The 18,581-nt window shown below is 35.7% G+C and overlaps 1 protein-coding gene across 3 annotated transcripts in view; it reads left to right on the top strand.

The window, feature by feature from the left end:
* Window positions 1-18,581, top strand: part of Pgap1 (post-GPI attachment to proteins inositol deacylase 1) — an 80,807-nt gene that overhangs the window by 14,561 nt on the left and 47,665 nt on the right. For 2 of the 3 annotated variants that reach the window (XR_012447316.1, XM_020167491.2), the window contains exons 4-9: window positions 3,298-3,469; window positions 7,495-7,652; window positions 10,946-10,998; window positions 11,824-11,890; window positions 15,597-15,702; window positions 16,355-16,410. Coding sequence is in view for 2 of the 3 variants with exons in the window: in XM_020167491.2 (XP_020023080.1) it covers window positions 3,298-3,469; window positions 7,495-7,652; window positions 10,946-10,998; window positions 11,824-11,890; window positions 15,597-15,702; window positions 16,355-16,410 (612 nt within the window). In the remaining variant the exon portion in view is untranslated. The remainder of the gene's footprint in view (window positions 1-3,297; window positions 3,470-7,494; window positions 7,653-10,945; window positions 10,999-11,823; window positions 11,891-15,596; window positions 15,703-16,354; window positions 16,411-18,581) is intronic. The other variant, XM_074071323.1, reaches the window with a different exon arrangement.

The raw sequence follows: 18,581 nt of genomic DNA, 5'->3' as shown, positions 1-18,581 counted from the left end.
AATAAAATATTGATGAATGGAATTAAAGAATACTAAAGCAAATGGATTGGGAAACTTTATATTGGTAACTTGTTTAAGTACAATCCTTTGTGGGGCTTATATTCTAGTGGGGAGAGGCAGATACTAAACCTGATAAATAGGAAAAATACATATACTCACGATTACAAAAGCTAGGGAGCAAAATAAAATAAGAGAAACAGGCAGTCAAGAACAAAGAAGTACAGTTGTAAATAAGAATTCCTAGGGAAGAAGCACATGAGGGAATGGCCTGTTTGAATATTTAGCGGAAAAAAGAAAACTACACAGAGGAAACACACATATGCATGCTCTATTGAGGACAGAAGGAAACTGGAAGAGCTGGAAAAGAATGTGTGAGCTCGTAGAAGAAGTTGGCTGGGAGCAGATTGACTATAGAGACATATAGGCAGTTTTAAAAGTTTTGCCCTAACCTGGAATGATATGGAAAGCCCAGAGTTTCTGAGTAGAGGAGTGGCTTCCTCTTAAGTTTTAGCAGTATCTTTCTGATTGCTTTTGAGATAAACTAACGGGACATAAGAGTGAAGGTAGAAAGATCAGTTAAGAGGCTACTATAGTAATTCAGGCAAGAAATGATTGATTTTAAGTCAAGTTGGTAGCAGTTGTGGTGAGAAATGGTCAGATTAAGTAAATGTTAAGGCTGAAGCAACAGGACTTGCTGCCTCATCAAATGTGGGGTTCTGTGTGAGAGGAAAAGAAGAGTTAAGTATAATGCTAAGGTTTTGAACAACTGAAGGGATTGAATTGATGTTAGTGCAATAGGGAAGACTAGGAACAACAGATTTGGAGGAGATAAGACAGGTTCAGATGCATAAGACATTCCAACAATAGCAATTGCACAGTTGGAGTTGAAGGCTGGAGTTCAAGAAAAGAGATCCAGTGTGGAGATAATTACTTGGGGATTGACAGTGAGTAAATGTGTTTAAAGCCATGAGACTAGATGTGATCACCGATGGAGTCAACATTGATAAAAAAAAGAGGTGAAAGGACTGAGACCTAGGTCACTTATTTTAAGAGGTAGGAATATATGAGAAGAACCAGCAACAGAGACTAAAAGTGAGCACCCAGTGAGTTAACTGGAGACCCAGGAAAATCTTGTCAAGTAAACCAAAGTATTTCAGAGGAAAAAGTGATCAATAATGTTAAATGCTGCTGATAAGTCAAATAAGATGAGTATTAAAAATTAACCATTAGATTTCTTGGTAACTCAGCAAGAGCAGTTTGGTAGAATGTTGGGGTGATGCCTGATTAGAATTGATTTAAGGAGACAACAAGGACTGTATGTACAGTGGTTTTCAAAGAGTTCTGCTGTACAGAAATGTGGCAAAAATTCTTGGTAAGTGGAAAGCGAGAGTTAAAAAGGTTTTTATTTTTAAGGAAGGACAGTATATTTGTACACTAATGTGAGTGATCTAGTAGAAAGGAAACGCAATGCTCCAAGAAGAATGTGAGAATTTTTTTTTTCATTTTTCTTTTATTATTCATATGTGCATACAAGGATTGGTTCATTTCTCCCCACTGCCCCCACCCCCTCCCTTACCACCCACTCCGCCCCCTCCCTCTCCTCCCCACCCCCTCAATACCCAGCAGAAACTATTTTGCCCTTATTTCTAATTTTGTTGTAGAGAGAGTATAAGCAATAATAGGAAGGAACAAGGGTTTTTGCTGGTTGAGATAAGGATAGCTATACAGGGCATTGACAGAATGTGAGAATTGATGGAGTGGCATACTTTAGAAAAGGCCAAAGGAGGTAAGTTCTAGAAGTAGAGGTTAGCTTTTATTAACATCAGCTGTCTGGGATCCCTAAGACCAGGTTTGATGATTTGCTAGGAGGATTCATAGGATTTAGCATATAATTTTACTGATGTTTATGATTTATTATAATGAAAGGATACAAAAATAAGCAAAGGGGCAGAAGATGCACAGGGCAAAATCTGGAGAAAACTAGGTGCAAGCTTCCAAAAGATCTTTCTCAGAGGACTCACACTTTGCAGTTATTTGCTGTGCCAACAAATTGACATGCGAAATACTGTGTACAGGGACACTCATTAGAGAGTCAGTGTCCGAGGTTTTTATTGGTAGCTAATCGTAGATACCCTTTGCCTAGCGTATACCAAAATTCTAGCCTGCATGATAATAACTATTCATCATAAACCATGTTGTTTGCCCACTTTAGGTAAATGAACCATTCTTATCATTTAGGGAATGGCAGGAACTTCTGAAAATATGAGGTACCTGACTCCAGCCTAGCGCCAGCCTTGCTAGTCCATTCTGAGGATAGCAGTCTAAAGCCTACTGTTCTTAACTCTCTTCTACACAAGTAACAGAAGAAATTCTACACAAGTATCAGAAGAGAAGGCACATGAAAGACCAGTGTCAGGAGAGATGAACAAAAGTTTGGTGATGAGACTGAGGATAGTTGATAGAAACAAAAGGACTTTCGTATCTTTTTAAAAAATTATTGTACTTGGGGTACATTGTGACATTTACCAAGGTTCTTAAAATATATCATAGTTGAATTCACCCTCTGCATCATGTATCCTTCTCCCTTATTCTCCGCGCCCCCATTCCTGGAATAGTTTCAACAGGTCTTATTTTTCCATTTTCATATATGAATCCACAATATTTCCACTATATTCACCCTTCTACACCCTTTCCCTATATCCTCCCTCTTCCCACAGATACCAGCCCGTAGATAGGACCTGTTTTATCTTTCTGTTCTTGGTATTTGAAAAACAACATTTTTTGAGAGATTTTTTTATAAAAACAGTACTCTTAAAAAATTACTTAGTGAATAAATGTTTGAAATGCTGGTTTATTTTTAAACAGATGCATCGTAGAGATAATTCGATAACATACCAATATGATAAGGTGGTATATTGCTGTGACAACTATAATTATCTTATTTTTTTGTAATATTGTCAGTGTCAAACAAATGGTCTGTTTTCTTATATCTTGTACAACCTAATATTCTGGTGTATACCAAATTCAGTTATCCCTCATGCAACATAATGGTACAGACATCATTTGCTTGACCCAGGTGTCCCAATTGTGTTCACAAAACCAAAGCATAAATGTTAAAAATGGCAGAACACAAAATAACACTTAACACATTGATTACAACTATATGAAAATGTATTTCTGTATCTAGTAGTAGGTATTCATATGGTTTAAATTCATTGTTACATAGCTCATATGCAAAGAAATGTTTGGTATTTTTATTATGATATTAAGACTTAATTACGGCAATTTTTTTAATAGGGTCAAGAATTTGCTCCAAAAAGTGTGGCAATAATTGGTCATTCTATGGGTGGCCTTGTTGCTAGAGCATTGCTTACACTGAAAAATTTTAAACAAGATCTCATTAATCTTCTTATTACACAAGCCACACCTCATGTTGCTCCTGTGATGCCATTAGATCGTTTCATTACGGGTGAGTACTATTACATAAGCATTAACTGACCTCCCCATTGTTCAGGATTGAGTAAGAAATCCCTGCTGGTATTTATCTATGTGTGAAGCGACTCCAGTTTTGACCTTCACTAATGTTTTTCAACTTAGGCTCATAATTGAAGATCCTGTTAGTTTTCTCTTTCCATAACATCTTAAGTGTCTCATCCCTAGGTAGTAGAACTTTAATTTGGTTACTCTTGGGGATGATTCTTAGTCTCATAAGATATGTGAAAACTTCTATGTTTTGTTAGCTCTTTTCGGTACTCTAACTAAAATAAGTTTATATTTACTTAAAATAGTAGCAGTGTTAGCTTTAAGCAAACAGGTATGCAAAGACTTTAGATGGTGAGACAGAATTGTTAATATTTATTGAGCTCTTACTGTGTGTTGAGTATTGTATTATGGACTTTCCATGATCTGTTACTACACTTAGTCCACACTGCAGTATCCTGACAGAGGTACCATTATTATCCCCATGTTTATGGATAGAAAAAAGGACAATGTAAAGTTTTTCCCAGTCATATGACCAGAAAGTAGTGGAATCACTGTTTTTTTGATCCTTGCAAACTTGCTGCTGGGCCCGTGCTTTTAGCCTTTGTATGTTATATTGCCTTTTAATTGAGGTACATTATTGTAAAAATAGGAAATAAAGCTATGGGCAAGGTTATGTTGCAGGGAATTTTTGTGTCTTTGTGATACTGGGGTTTGAACTCAGGGCCTTGTGCATGCTGGCCAAGCGCTTTACTACTTGAGCCATGCTGCCAGCCCAGGGAATGTTGAATGAATGGTAGGAGTTTATGATTGATGTCTTTGAATCAAATAGTGGTGATCTCATAAAAAGGATGAAATGTTAGGTGTGATAGTATATACCTGTAATCCCAGCAGTTGGGAGGCTGAGGCAGGAGAATTGGGAGTTTGAGGCCAACCTGGACTACATAGTAAAACACCTGCCTCAAAAAAAGAAAGAAAAGAAAAAGAATTAAATGCCGACTATCTCAACTTTTTGATAAAAGTTTTATCTTATAAGACTTACAGGAATATTGTGTGACTAGAAGAAAATATTTAGAAAGATTCTTTTTCCTGGTTATTAAATTTGTACTTCCTACTCATAAAGTGCATTGTCTTAATTTTGATGAAAATTTTGTTTGTTAGAAATATCTACTAGTAACTCTACCCAGGTAGTTTTCTGAAGTGCCCAATTTTACATTGCCAAGGAATAATTTATTTACTGGAAGTGTTTGGAGCAGTAGTACTAGTGTAAATTATGATTTTTCTGTTACTGTATTTAAAACTTTGCTTGTATACTAAAAGAATGAAATGAAGGGCAGGAGGATAAAATAGGTCTTTTCCAGGGATGGGCAGCGGGATGGACACATGGAAAGGGTGAACAGGTGGATATATTTTGTATCCATATATAAAAATAGAAGAATGAAACCCTGTGAATTGTTGTAAGAAGGAAGGGAAGGGGAAGAGGGAGAACAATGGAGGGTGTAAATCCAACTAAGGTATATTGAAAGCACATACATAAATATCACAATTTATCTTCATGTACAAATATTTTATGCTAATAAAATTTTTTAAAAGGCTTTTGCCTATAGAAATCTTTTAGTAACAAAATTAAGGATTGTTACTATTAAAATTGTTGAAATCTTTTGTACTGCTTCTAATAATCATTAATGACCATAGGTTTAGGTTTAGAAAAAACATCAAAGGCTAAAACTCAAAATGGTTGTTACTGCCCTGTTACTGCATTTTGTATGGTATAGGTAGATGAGCCATGTAGGTTAAATTAAAATGACCGAAAATACACTTAAAATTAGTCTTTGGAAAATGAACTTTCAATGGAGTCAGGTTTTATTGTTCAGGTTGAAATTCTTAGGTTCAGGTGCTTTTCCTGAATTATAGTAAGCCTTTTTCTTCTATTTCATATATTTTTAAATTGTATTAAGTTAGAATTAGAATGAAAAAAACCAGCAAATTCAAGGGGTCATGGGTTTTAAGTTTTGAGAGGCAGAGATCCATATGACTTATATGAGGTTAGATTCCCTGCTAATAGTAGGTGGAAATAGGGTCTTTAGATAGGGAAAGAGGCATTTGGGCCTTGCACTTCAGAGGGCCCTACTCTGGCTTGTTCTTCTCAGGCTAAAAAGTACGCAAGCTAAACAGCCTCTCTACCTGTAGCTTATGCCTTTACTTTTAGGTTGTGAAAGTAAGCCGCTAGACTTACTTTGCCCATTTGCCCCAAGCTGCTTCTAAGTCCTGTGTGGGCTTTTTATCTGGCTGTTTGAAGGAAGGTATGTACAAGCCAGAGCTCAAGTTGTGACAACAGGGTGCTCTGCAGGCAGTATGGGCAGAGGTTAGATGTGTACACGCCCTTCCATTGTAGGGTGGAGTTGGTTTGGGAACAAAGAGAAGATAGCACAGCAGTGAGCCAGAGATCTGCTCTCCTTTGCTGCCTGTAATCCAGTGTCCAATTCAGATGTCTGAGAATTGACAATTGTTATTTCAGTAATATATTTATCAAGGTAGGAATAGAAAATACATTTACTAGTTTCTTAACTGTGTTTTTGACTTTTAAGTGTTTAGACATATGGCATATGTGCCTCACTGGTTCTTGTCCCAGGTCCCGTATGTTAGGTCTGGGTTGAGACCTTTAATTAGAAGAGCTTGCTGTTTCAAATGTTTGAAGACATGAGTGGGATCTAATGCTAGGATAAAAATTCATTACCTTTTGATAATCAGAAAAAGAAATGAAAACTCCTTTGTCTTGATCTCATCTTAATCGTCAACACTAAAATTTTCTCACTTTGTATAGTTGATGTGAAAAATTGTCTATAGATTCTTCCTTTGAACTACTTGTTACAATTAATGGATAGAATACTAACCCTGAGTTCTTGCAGTCTACAGCTTTTTTATTTTTGTAAACTACTGCATTGAAGATAACTGATACATAAGAAACTGCATATTTAATGTATGTGGTTTAGTGGATTTGAACATATGCATTCACTATAAAACCAGCACCACAAATGTCAACAACTCTTTTTTAATAGCTTTCTTATTAGGATATATTCATTATTCAGGGGGGATTCATAGTAACAATTCCGATTAGTCTTGTATTGTACATTATTTACATTGCCCCATTGTCTCTTCTCATCAGCCCTCTCCCCACCCCATTTAAAGCAATTGCAAGAGGTTTTAGTTCTGATTCATGTACCATCACCTTAATCTTCCTTCACCCCACTCCTTCCCCTCCCACTGGTACCTCCCTCCCCCTGCACACACCGTGCCTATTTTACAATTCTGGTTTTCATTATTAATGTTTGAGTTGACATCCAACAGGGTGTCTCACTGTATGCCCACTGTGGGTGTGCTTTACTTTGGTCTGTTCGATCCCTTCGAATATTCTCCCGTGCCTGTTCGATCCCTTCGAATATTCTCCCGTGCCCCTTTACTTCCCACCTACCCCACCCCCGTTTTTCAACAGTTTTCAGTATACATCCTCATATCCTCTACCTTCACATCTTATGGTGTGCAATATTGTTGATGCTCTATCATTCTTTTTTCCTTTCTCTCTTTCCCCGAGTTGCATAGAGTAGTTCCACTGTTGCAAATATGTTCTGCAATTGAGTTTGTATATGATCATGTTTGTTTTTGTGTGTATGTTTATCTTTGGCCACTCTTTAGCAAAGTAAATTCTTTGAAGAATTTTGTGAAGCATCATCCCTGTGGAAAATAGAGATGTGTCATATCGATTTATGAAAGCTAGTAAAATTTGGGTATCTTTTTTCTTTATTGATGAGTTTAGTAACAATATATGTAGTCAGATTTAATGGGGAACTTGGAATATGTATAAAGCCAATGATATTTCTCAAAGTAGAGGAATATGAACAGTGTATTATTTATAGGCCATATAACATAAAAATTTAGTTAAATATTAGTACTATAGGTATGGTTGTAGGGAATGACTATTATTTTTTAGTGTCTTTCCTTTTTATTCTCTACCAGATTTTTATATGACTGTGAACAACTATTGGATTCTAAATGCTCGACACATAAATTTCACTACACTTTCTGTAGCTGGAGGATTCCGAGATTACCAAGTTCGTTCAGGACTGACTTTTCTACCAAAATTAAGCCATCATACCAGTGCCTTGTCTGTTGTGGTAATTATTTTTAAAATTCTACTTAAATTGTAATATAGTAGACACACCAGAGCATGAAAAAAAGAAATAATACATAGCTGTTTGGAAATGACTGATGAGTTTATAGTGTGTGGCTTACTGCATGTGTGTGCATGTACATGTGTGAGAGAGAGAATGTGAATGAATGACTATGAATATGTTGGGAAAGCAGAGTCATAGATGCTTTTGTTCATAGAAAGTAAGAACGATGTTAAAACTGTAAAAATGACTCTTATGAGATATACTTGTTTCTTGTCCAAAATAACAGTCTATGCATTGATTAGAGTTACAACTGTAAGAAAGTATGAACTGGCCAGGCAAGCTGTAATCCTAGTTACTCGGGAGGAGGAGATCAAGAGGATCATAGTTCGAGGCCAGTCTGGCAAAAAGTTGGTTAAGATCCCATCTCAGCTGATGGTTGTGTGCAGTAGTATGCATCTGTCATCCTAGCAGAGAAGCACAAATAGCTGTCCAGGCCAGCCTGCGCATAAAGTGATACCCTATCTCAAAACTAACCAACACAAAAGAAGCTGGAGAAGTGCCTCACGTGTTAGTGAGCCTGCCTAGCAAGTGTGAGGCCCTGAGTTCAAACCCCAACAAGAATTTCTTTTATATTTCACCTTGAAACCTTCATGGATCTTAATTTCTTTACTCCATATACACAGCATCTTTAAATATAACTTGATTCTAAAGAGGACCTGTATAGTATAGTGTGATTGTTCCTTTTACTACCTTATCTGCTGTTGCCCTACTTTAGATTGCTGTTCCTTCATTCAGTAAGTATTTACTGAATATGTGCTATAGACAGCAAATAGGATTATGCTATTCTGCTATTACTCACCATTTTCTTATGATTGGAAAAATTAGGATGGAGCCAGAATAACTTTGTTGTTAAATTGGTAAATCTCTCAAGCCAGTAATGGGTGGTATGAAACTTGTTATTTATGGTGAATATTTTGGAAAATACTGTTTAAAAAAATAGGGGCTAGGGGTGTAGTTCAAGTGGTAGAGCACTAGCCTGGCATGTGCAAGCCCTGGGTTCAATTCCCAACACCACAAAAAAAACAAGAGAGGGAGAGAAGTCACATATTAAAATCTACCAAGTGGCAGTTTAGTCATAAACTAAGTTTACTAATTAACTGTGATTTATTATGAGTTTAAGGAATCTTTGTTTTTGTGGTGGTACTGGGGTTTGAATTCAGGGCCTTATGCTTGCCGGGCAGGTGATCTACTACATGAGCTATAACCCTAGCTCTTTATGCCTTTTAAGTTATTTTTCAGTTGGGTCCATTTTTTTTCCTGGAGCCAGCCTTGGACCATGATCCTCCTACCTATGACCTCCTGAACAGCTAGGACCACAGGCACATACCACTATGCCCAACTTATTGATCAAGATGGGGTCAACTTATTGATCAATAAGTCAGGGTCTTTTACCCTGACTGTCCTCAAACCTCAATTCTCTCAATCTCCACCTCCCAAGTAGCAGGGATTTCAGGAGTGAGTCACTAAACCTGGCCTTAAGGAATATTAAATTCAAATTCTTAATTGAGTAATTAACTGAATTGAGATTCAGTAGAGAATCTGTGAATTCTTTAATAATTTTTAAAGGGCAGTGTAAGCTGGACTAAACAGTAATGACATTTAGAGGGATTTATATTATGTATTATGTTATAGCCTAATTATTTGGATCACTAATTTTTTTTTCATTTTTCTTTTATTATTCATATGTGCATACAAGGATTGGTTCATTTCTCCCCACTGCCCCCACCCCCTCCCTTACCACCCACTCCGCCCCCTCCCTCTCCCCCCCCTCAATACCCAGCAGAAACTATTTTGCCCTTATTTCTAATTTTGTTGTAGAGAGAGTATAAGCAATAATAGGAAGGAACAGGGGTTTTTGCTGGTTGAGATAAGGATAGCTATACAGGGCATTGACTCACATTGATTTCCTGTGCATGGGTGCTACCTTCTAGGTTAATTCTTTTTGATCTCACCTTTTCTCTAGTACCTGTTCCCCTTTTCCTATTGACCTCAGTTGCTTTAAGGTATCTGCTTTAGTTTCTCTGCATTAAGGGCAACAAATGCTAGCTAGTTTTTTAGGTGTCTTACCTATCCTCACCCCTCCCTTGTGTGCTCTCGCTTTTATCATGTGCTCATAGTCCAATCCCCTTGTTGTGTTTGCCCTTGATCTAATGTCCACATATGAGGGAGAGCATACGATTTTTGGTTTTTTGAGCCAGGCTAACCTCACTCAGAATGATGTTCTCCAATTCCATCCATTTACCAGTGAATGATAACATTTCGTTCTTCTTCATGGCTGCATAAAATTCCATTGTGTATAGATACCACATTTTCTTAATCCATTCGTCAGTGGTGGGACATCTTGGCTGTTTCCATAACTTGGCTATTGTGAATAGTGCCGCAATAAACATGGATGTGCAGGTGCCTCTGGAGTAACAGTCTTTTGGGTATATCCCCAAGAGTGGTATTGCTGGATCAAATGGTAGATCGATGTCCAGCTTTTTAAGTAGCCTCCAAATTTTTTTCCAGAGTGGTTGTACTAGTCTACATTCCCACCAGCAGTGTAAGAGGGTTCCTTTTTCCCCGCATCCTCGCCAACACCTGTTGTTGGTGGTGTTGCTGATGATGGCTATTCTAACAGGGGTGAGGTGGAATCTTAGTGTGGTTTTAATTTGCATTTCCTTTATTGCTAGAGATGGTGAGCATTTTTTCATGTGTTTTCTGGCCATTTGAATTTCTTCTTTTGAGAAAGTTCTGTTTAGTTCACGTGCCCATTTCTTTATTGGTTCATTAGTTTTGGGAGAATTTAGTTTTTTAAGTTCCCTGTATATTCTGGTTATCAGTCCTTTGTCTGATGTATAGTTGGCAAATATTTTCTCCCACTCTGTGGGTGTTCTCTTCAGTTTAGAGACCATTTCTTTTGATGAACAGAAGCTTTTTAGTTTTATGAGGTCCCATTTATCTATGCTATCTCTTAGTTGCTGTGCTGTTGGGGTTTCACTGAGAAAGTTCTTACCTATACCTACTAACTCCAGAGTATTTCCTACTCTTTCTTGTATCAACTTAAGAGTTTGGGGTCTGATATTAAGATCCTTGTGGATCACTAATTTTTTAAAAGTATCATTTAAAACTGTCTACATATCATAATATAGTTAAACTAATGCTATGTGCTATCTATAAATATTAGCTTATAAGAATTTCAGCCCCTTTCAAAGAGTAATAAATGTACTTAAGTTTAATTCTTTTCCTTTTAGAGTTCAGCAGTGCCTAAGACCTGGGTCTCAACAGACCACCTCTCCATTGTGTGGTAAGTTAATGTAATTTACTTTGGTTATTTGTCATGGTTCTCTTTTCTCATCAAGGCATTAATTGATTTGCTTGCTTTGTTACAACTTAGTCCACAAACAGGTAAGTTTATGGGAGAAAAATGAACATAAGGGCTTAGAACTCTAAACTTGGTCTTGTTTCTGTTTGACCAAGGTTCTCTTGACAAATCTGTGACATCAGCTGAAAAACAAGTAGCATCAGTCTCAAATGGAGCTAACTTCAAATGCCAAAATTTTAGTTTGTCATAGTTGGGCAGAGTCAAATGTGCCCCCAGGAGAACTTTCTGAGCTCCTGGCCAATCAACATACTCAGATTTGGTTAATGCAGCATTAACTTAGGGAGCAGCACATGCATGGGAAACAAAGTAGGAATTAGATTTACTCTTAATAGAAATAAAAACATAAGAGATTAAATACAGATCAAGAATTGATAGATCCTAATGTCTGTCTCCATGTTTCAGCTTAAAGATTCTCTTTGACCTTCCTTGCCTGTGCAAGCAGTAGTACCTGGAAGAACCACACAGTGCAGGCATGTAAAGATGGCACATACATGGTATTTTTACAGCTAGGAGACTCAAGGACAACAGGACAGTTCTACCTGTCAAACATCCAAGCAAATAATTGGCTTTATTTCTAAAGATTTCAGTCTTAAGATATATGCCTAATAAGAGTGACTTGTTAAATAACTCTTTAGTTTATAGCATTAAAGAAAACTCAAATATTTCATTAATTAGTAGAATCATGCATGCTTGGATCAAAAAGTATGTGTTTTAACAAAGTTTCATTTGTAACACTTTATTGTTTAGGTGTAAACAATTACAATTGACTACAATTCGAGCGTTCTTTGATCTTATTGATGCCGATACTAAACAAGTATGTAATTTATTTATTTTTAAACAAGTATGTATTTTAAAATAAAAATTGTTACAGCAATGTGAAAGCTTTCTTTACAGCAATGATAGATTTAATGCAGTTTTTTACTTTGATGAAAAAAGAAGCCTTACAGCATTATTAATTAGTTCTGAAATGGAAATCTTTATTTTTCTATGATGTTACCTTGAGCATTATTAATGATTCTGTAATTCATAAAGGATACTTTAAGTCTTCCCCTTGTTCTTTCCTTTAGTGCTTAAAAGTTTGAGATACATCCTTCTAGCTATTATTTTTAACTTAAGAGAAATATTTATGAGAAACTATTTTATAATATTTTTTTCTTAGAAACTGTGTCTCTGGTATCTTTTCTTTTGGAAAAGAAAATTTAATGCCTTTTAGGTAATTAATCTTGGCAAAGTATCGCAGATATTTCTGGATTCTGTTCCTTGAAGACTCCAATTCTTTGAGAGACCAATATGGGTGACCTTTCTTAGTAAGTCTTTAGGTGAAGCTTTTTCTTCTAATTGTATCTCCTGGAGTGGACTCTCATGAGGAGTAGGGAGAAGTGTCTGTATTTTTTTTTCTTAGCATTTCAGAAAGCTAAATTAGAGAGAGTCATAGATACTTATCTTTCCCTTAAAAACTAAAATTATTCTGTGTTTTACCACATTTTAAGCCAGAAGATTCCATATTAAGTTAGTATTTTTATTGAAGCAAATAAACTTCATAGAGCTGACACTATGACTTGGTCATGGAGACGAGCAATTTTTTGTTTGTTGACATTGTTTTAATTGTGTGGCTTTGGCAAACATTTTAAGTCTACTTGAGAGAGTGCAGCTAGGTACAGTAATAGAACTTTTGTAAGACCAGTTTGGTAATAACATTTGGTAAATGTAGGAAAAATTTTACTCTGATCAATGAAGAGCAGGGGTACTTCATATAGGTAGGTATCTTTTAAAAAATTATGCATAAAACTAATTTTAATAAATAAAATCCTGTTTTTCCAGTAGCTACAAAATGAGAAAACTCTAATACTAGTGTGTAATAAATTTTAATTCTTAATGCATAAATATTTTAGAAACCTTTAAAGGAGTGAATGAGAACCATTCACTCCTTTATGGTAACCATAAAGGAGTATGGTAACCATACTGCCAAGAATCAAAATACAGTACTGTTTATGAAAGTCAGTTCTGTTTAACAGACTTAACTAGTCATCCTTTTAATCCATGGCTTCAATCAACCATAGACTGAAAATATTCAGGAGGAAAAATTTGTGTGTACTGAACATGTAGTCTTTTTTTCTTTGTCATTGATTTGTAAATATGACAGTATAATAATTATTTATATAACATTGACATTGTATTAGATGTTACAAGCATGCTAAAAATTTAAAGTATACAGGAGGATGTACATGGATTATATGCAAATGCTAACCATTTTGCCTAAGAGACTTGAACATCTGATTTTAGTATCTGATTTGGTTTGGGGCTTCCTGTCACTAACTTTCCGTGGATATGGAGTATGACTGGACTAAATACTAGAAAATAAAAAATTAAGATATGAATCCTCATCTTTAAGCATATAATCTAGTAAGGGAGCAGAATTCATACATTTACATCAGGGAAACTGTAACTCCAAAGCTTATTTAATGTATGATGCCAAGGCAGGAAAAGACCACTGTTCTCTATTCTAGTTATTCCATATCTAGAGAACAGTGTCCTATTTTGTGTTCAATATTTTGGGGGACATCAACAAATTTGAGTTTATCCAGTGGAGGCAATCAGGATGACAAAGGGACTATTTTTAAAAATTCCATAAAAGAGTTAATGTATTTGACTTGTTTAAACTATAGGAGAAATGTTTCATTTAAGCAGGAGACATAACAGTTTTCCAATTTTTGAAGAACTACCCCTCAATCTAAGATACCAAACAGAGAGTCAGATAGTTTCTCTGGATAGAGTAGAATACTCCCCTGGTAAGAGTTGTTCAAATTGCACTGTTCTGTCTTACAAAATAACAAGTGTTCAAGCAAATGCTGGGTGACCTTAAATGGATTGGAAAGGTTTAGTATACTTGAACGTTCTCGTTTCTTTCTCACTCTGTTGTTGCTGGAAAAAAATCACTTTTTTATCATGGTCTCAATGCTAACAACCAGAGAGTTAAATAGTGGTAGATTACAAATGGAATTTTTTATTCCAGTATATTTCTGTTTGTTTGGGTTTTTTTATTATTTTTTTAATTATTATTTTTTTTTGTTTCAAATAGTTTCTATTATGTGAAAACACATTTCCAAATTAAGAGTGGTATTTTTTTTGGAGGGGGGGCCATGAAGCAAGAGGTTAAGGGTAGGCTGCTAACTATTGAAAGGTAACCAAGTGTCTGATTTCTACTCTTGTTGAAGTTACAAACTCAACTGCCAGGTTTTCTGGTTCTGCATTTACTGTTCAGCTATAAACTAAGGTGACCAGTAATATCCCCAATGACTTAGAAGAAAAAGTTAGCACTTCAAGCTTTTTATATTCACCTGAATAGTCAGGGAACTTTCACCTATTTTATTTAGGTTTTCATTTTTTCAAATTCCAACCAGAAAAAGCTAAATACAATTGGAAACCGGTAAGCACTAGTTTTACTCCAAAGGAGTAGGATCATTCAGATTTACTCCAATAAAAGTATGCAACCCTTAAGCAAAGCTTTTCTTCATTTAAAAGAAAAAAAAAAAACGAAACTATACAGTAGTCTTTCTGTATGTTCATTGCACAAAATGAGTTCTGCTTTTTAGAACCTTTTTTTTTTAAAGCAAAGGGCTTTATACAAAATTGGCAACTTCTTATTGTGTTAGGATATAAGAAAGCAAGAAGGAAAAAAATCTTACCCAATCAGCAAAGAACAGAAGTACTTCAGATAGGTGTTTTCTTTTAGAATTGTGCATGTACCTGATTTTAAAAATAAAGCATTTTTCTAATAACTGCTAAGGTGAGAAAAGAACTCTTAAAACTAATATGTAATGAAGAGAGTGGTTTCCAAGGAAGGACAATTGATAAGTTTATATTTTCTCTAGTGACCAATGGCATCTTCATTGTGGGATTGGCACTGGATTGAGTTTGGGAACTGTTAGAATCACTAGGCTAGAATATCTCTTTAAGTTCTCTTTGACTCTCCTTTGTTTGTTTGTTTATGTTGTGGTGGTGTTGGGAATTGAACCCAGGACCTTGCACATGCTAACGCAAGCTCTCTACTACTGAGGTATAATTCCTAGCCCTTGGTTTTTGACAGCGGGTCTTGCTGTGCAGTAAGCCGACCTTAAATTTATGATCCTCTGCTTCCATCTCCCAAGTGTTGGGATTATAGTTCTGTATATCGCTAAAATGTTTTAACCTGATATTTGAGAGGCATTATTGCATAATGACTAAAAACATGGACCTCTAGAGACACATTGCTTGGTATTAAGCCTAGCTCAGACTTTAAGTAGCTATGTGACTTTGGATAAGTTCCTTCATTTCTCTGTGCTTTGGTTTCTTCATATTTAAAATGCAGAATAAAAGGTTTATCTTTTAGAGTTCTTGTGGTGATTAGAGTTAATGACATGTTAAAGATTTACAATAGTGCCTGGCTTGTAGTAAATGTTGACTCTTGTCATTATTTCTTCAATGTTTCATTAAACTATCAGGATCTAAAATGATACAGAATATATCAATGTTCTTTCTAGATAACTCAAAATTCTAAGAAGAAATTATCTGTTTTGAATCACCACTTTATAAGACACCCAGCAAAACATTTTGAGGAAAATCCAACAATAATTTCTGACTTAACAGGTTGGTGGGAAAAACATTTTAAGTAGAATTTTATTACCTTTAGGTAAATTTGTTACTAACAAAGTCACTGAAGCTGTGATACTTCAAGTATTATGATCCTAACGTTTTCTAATTTCCCTATCATGGTATAGGTCAGGTTCTTGGTTTGGAAGGGAGAAAGTAGAAAAGCAAGTTATAAGATACTGATAAAGTTTTTGTATGAAAATAACATGACGTGTAAGAAAGTCTTTAGAGTTAAATATCCCTGTTTTCCTGACATTCACATAAAATAAAAGCTATCTTATGTATAATACCTTTCAGTTTCTCAGTGTCAATTTATTTTTCAATATTCTTTTGAATTATCAACATACCTTTTGCTGGAAAATTTTGCTTTGAACTATAATACTGTTACACTTTACTTAATTAAATGTCTTATGAAAATATTTATTTCCTTCTACTGATAATTCCTTAGACTTAAAGATATAAGTAGATTTACTTGTTTTGAATGCTAGTTGGTGGTGAGCATAAAGTGAAATGTTTCTGGATTTTTTTTTTCAATATAGCCAGTGTTCAGGGAACCACTTCATTATTATTTACAAGTATTTCACAATTCAAAAAAGAAATTAATATAAAAACAAGAGAAGGCAAATAAATTAATTTTCTTTATTTTAAGGTACATCTATGTGGGTTCCAGTAAAAGTGTCCAGATGGACCTATGTGGCTTATAATGTAAGTATTCTGTTAATGGATTTAAAAAAAAATTGTAACATTTATTTTTAAGTTCCAGTCTTGAAAAAAAGATGTCCATGTATTATTTTCCATAATTTAATAATGCTTCCTTTATAGTAAATAGCTAGTGTTCAGTTTTCCAGTTTTAATCATAAATTTATCCCTTCTTTTCTTTTGCTTTTCAGTTTGTTTAAATCAGAATCCATGCAAGGAAGGCCTACACACTATTACTGGTTTATATGTCTGTTCTTCCTCATCAATATTTTGTCCACTTATCTATTTCATGAAACCTATTTGTTGAGAATAATACATCATGTGTATAATAGAATTTCACACTCTTGATTTTGCTGATGGCATTCTTTTTTTTTTTAGATTTAAGTCCTATTTCAAAATTTATTTATTTTTATTCATTTATTCATTATGTGCATACATTGTTTGGGCCATTTCTCCCCCCTCCCCCCTGCCCCCTGCCCCTTCCCTCTCTTCCCACCCCCTCTCGCTTCCAGGCAGAATCTGTTCTGCCCTTATCTCTAATTTTGTTGAAGAGAAAGTATAAGCAGTAATAAGAAAGACAAAGCGTTTTTGCTAGTTGAGATAAGGATAGCTATACAGAGAGATTTCTAGCATTGTTTCCATGTACAAATGTGTTACATCCCAAGTTGATTCATCTCTAACTGACCTTTTCACTAGTTCGTGATCCTCTTCTCATATTGACCTCTGTTGCTTTAAGGTTTCTGTATTAGTTCCTCTGCAGTGGGGACATCAAATACTATCATGTTTTGGGTTTCTTACCTATCCCCATTCCTCCCGTGTGTGCTCTCCCCTTATCATGTGACCCAAGTCCAACTACATTGCTGTATTTGCCCTAGATCTAAAGTCTGCATATGAGGGAGAACATACGATTTTTGGTCTTCTGAGCCTGGCTAACCTCACTCAGAATGATGTTCTCCAGTTCCATCCATTTACTTGCGAATGATAAGATGTCATTCTTCTTCATGGCTGAGTAAAATTCCATTGTTTATAAATACCACATTTTCTTAATCCATCCTTCAGTAGTGGGGCATCTTGGCTGTTTCCATAACTTGGCTATTGTGAATAGCGCTGCAATAAACATGGGTGTGCAGGTGCCTCTGAAGTAACCTATGTTGCATTGGGTGTATCCCTAGGAGTGGGATTGCTGGATCATATGGCAGATCTATGTTTAGAGTTTTAAGAAGCCTCCAAATTTTTTTCCAGAGTGGTTGCACTAGCTTGCATTCCCACCAGCAGTGGATTAGGGTTCCTTTTTCCCCCACATCCTCTCCAACACCTGTTGTTAGTGGTGTTTTTGATGATGGCTATTCTAACAGGGGTGAGGTGGAATCTTAGTGTGGTTTTGATTTGTATTTCCTTAATGGCTAGAGATGGTGAGCATTTTTTCATGTGTTTTTTGGTCATTTGAATTTCTTCTTTTGAGAAAGTTCTGTTTAGTTCACTTGCCCATTTCTTTATTAGTTCATTAATTTTGGGAGAGTTTAGTTTTTTTGAGTTCTCTGTATATTCTGGTTATCAGTCCTTTGATGTATATTTTTCTCCCACTCTGTGGGTGGTCTCTTCAGTTTAGAGACCATTTCTTTTGTTGTGCAGAAGCTTTTTAGTTTTATGAAGTCCCATTTGTCCATTCTTTCTTTTAGTTTCTGAGCTGCTGGGGTTTTATTGAGGAAGTCCTTGCCTATACCTGTTACTTCCAGAGTGTTTCCTGCTCTTTCCTGTACCAACCTTAGAATTTCGGGTCTGATATTAAGGTCTGTGATCCATTTTGAGTTGATACTAGCACAGGGTGATAAGCATGGATCTAGTTTTAGTTTTTTTTGCAGACGGATAACCACTTTTCCCAACAACATTTGTTGAAGAGGCTGTCTTTTCTCCATCGTATATTTTTAGCACGTTTGTCAAAAATAAGGTGGGCATAGTTTTGTGGCTTCATAACCGGGTCCTCTGTTCTGTTCCACTGGTCTTCAAGTCTGTTTTTGTGCCAGTACTATGCTGTTTTTATTGCTATTGCTTTGTAATATAGTTTGAAGTCAGGTATTGTGATACCTCCAGCATTGCTGTTTTTGCTGAGTATTGATTGCCTTGGCTATTCGCAGTCTCTTGTGTTTCCAAATGAACTTTAGGGTAGATTTTTCAAT

The sequence above is a fragment of the Castor canadensis genome, chromosome 4, assembly GCF_047511655.1.
Source record: "Castor canadensis chromosome 4, mCasCan1.hap1v2, whole genome shotgun sequence".
NCBI classification, from domain to species: domain Eukaryota; kingdom Metazoa; phylum Chordata; class Mammalia; order Rodentia; family Castoridae; genus Castor; species Castor canadensis.
The sequence above is the reverse complement of the archived record's forward strand: the minus strand, read 5'-3'. Positions and strand labels throughout refer to the sequence as shown.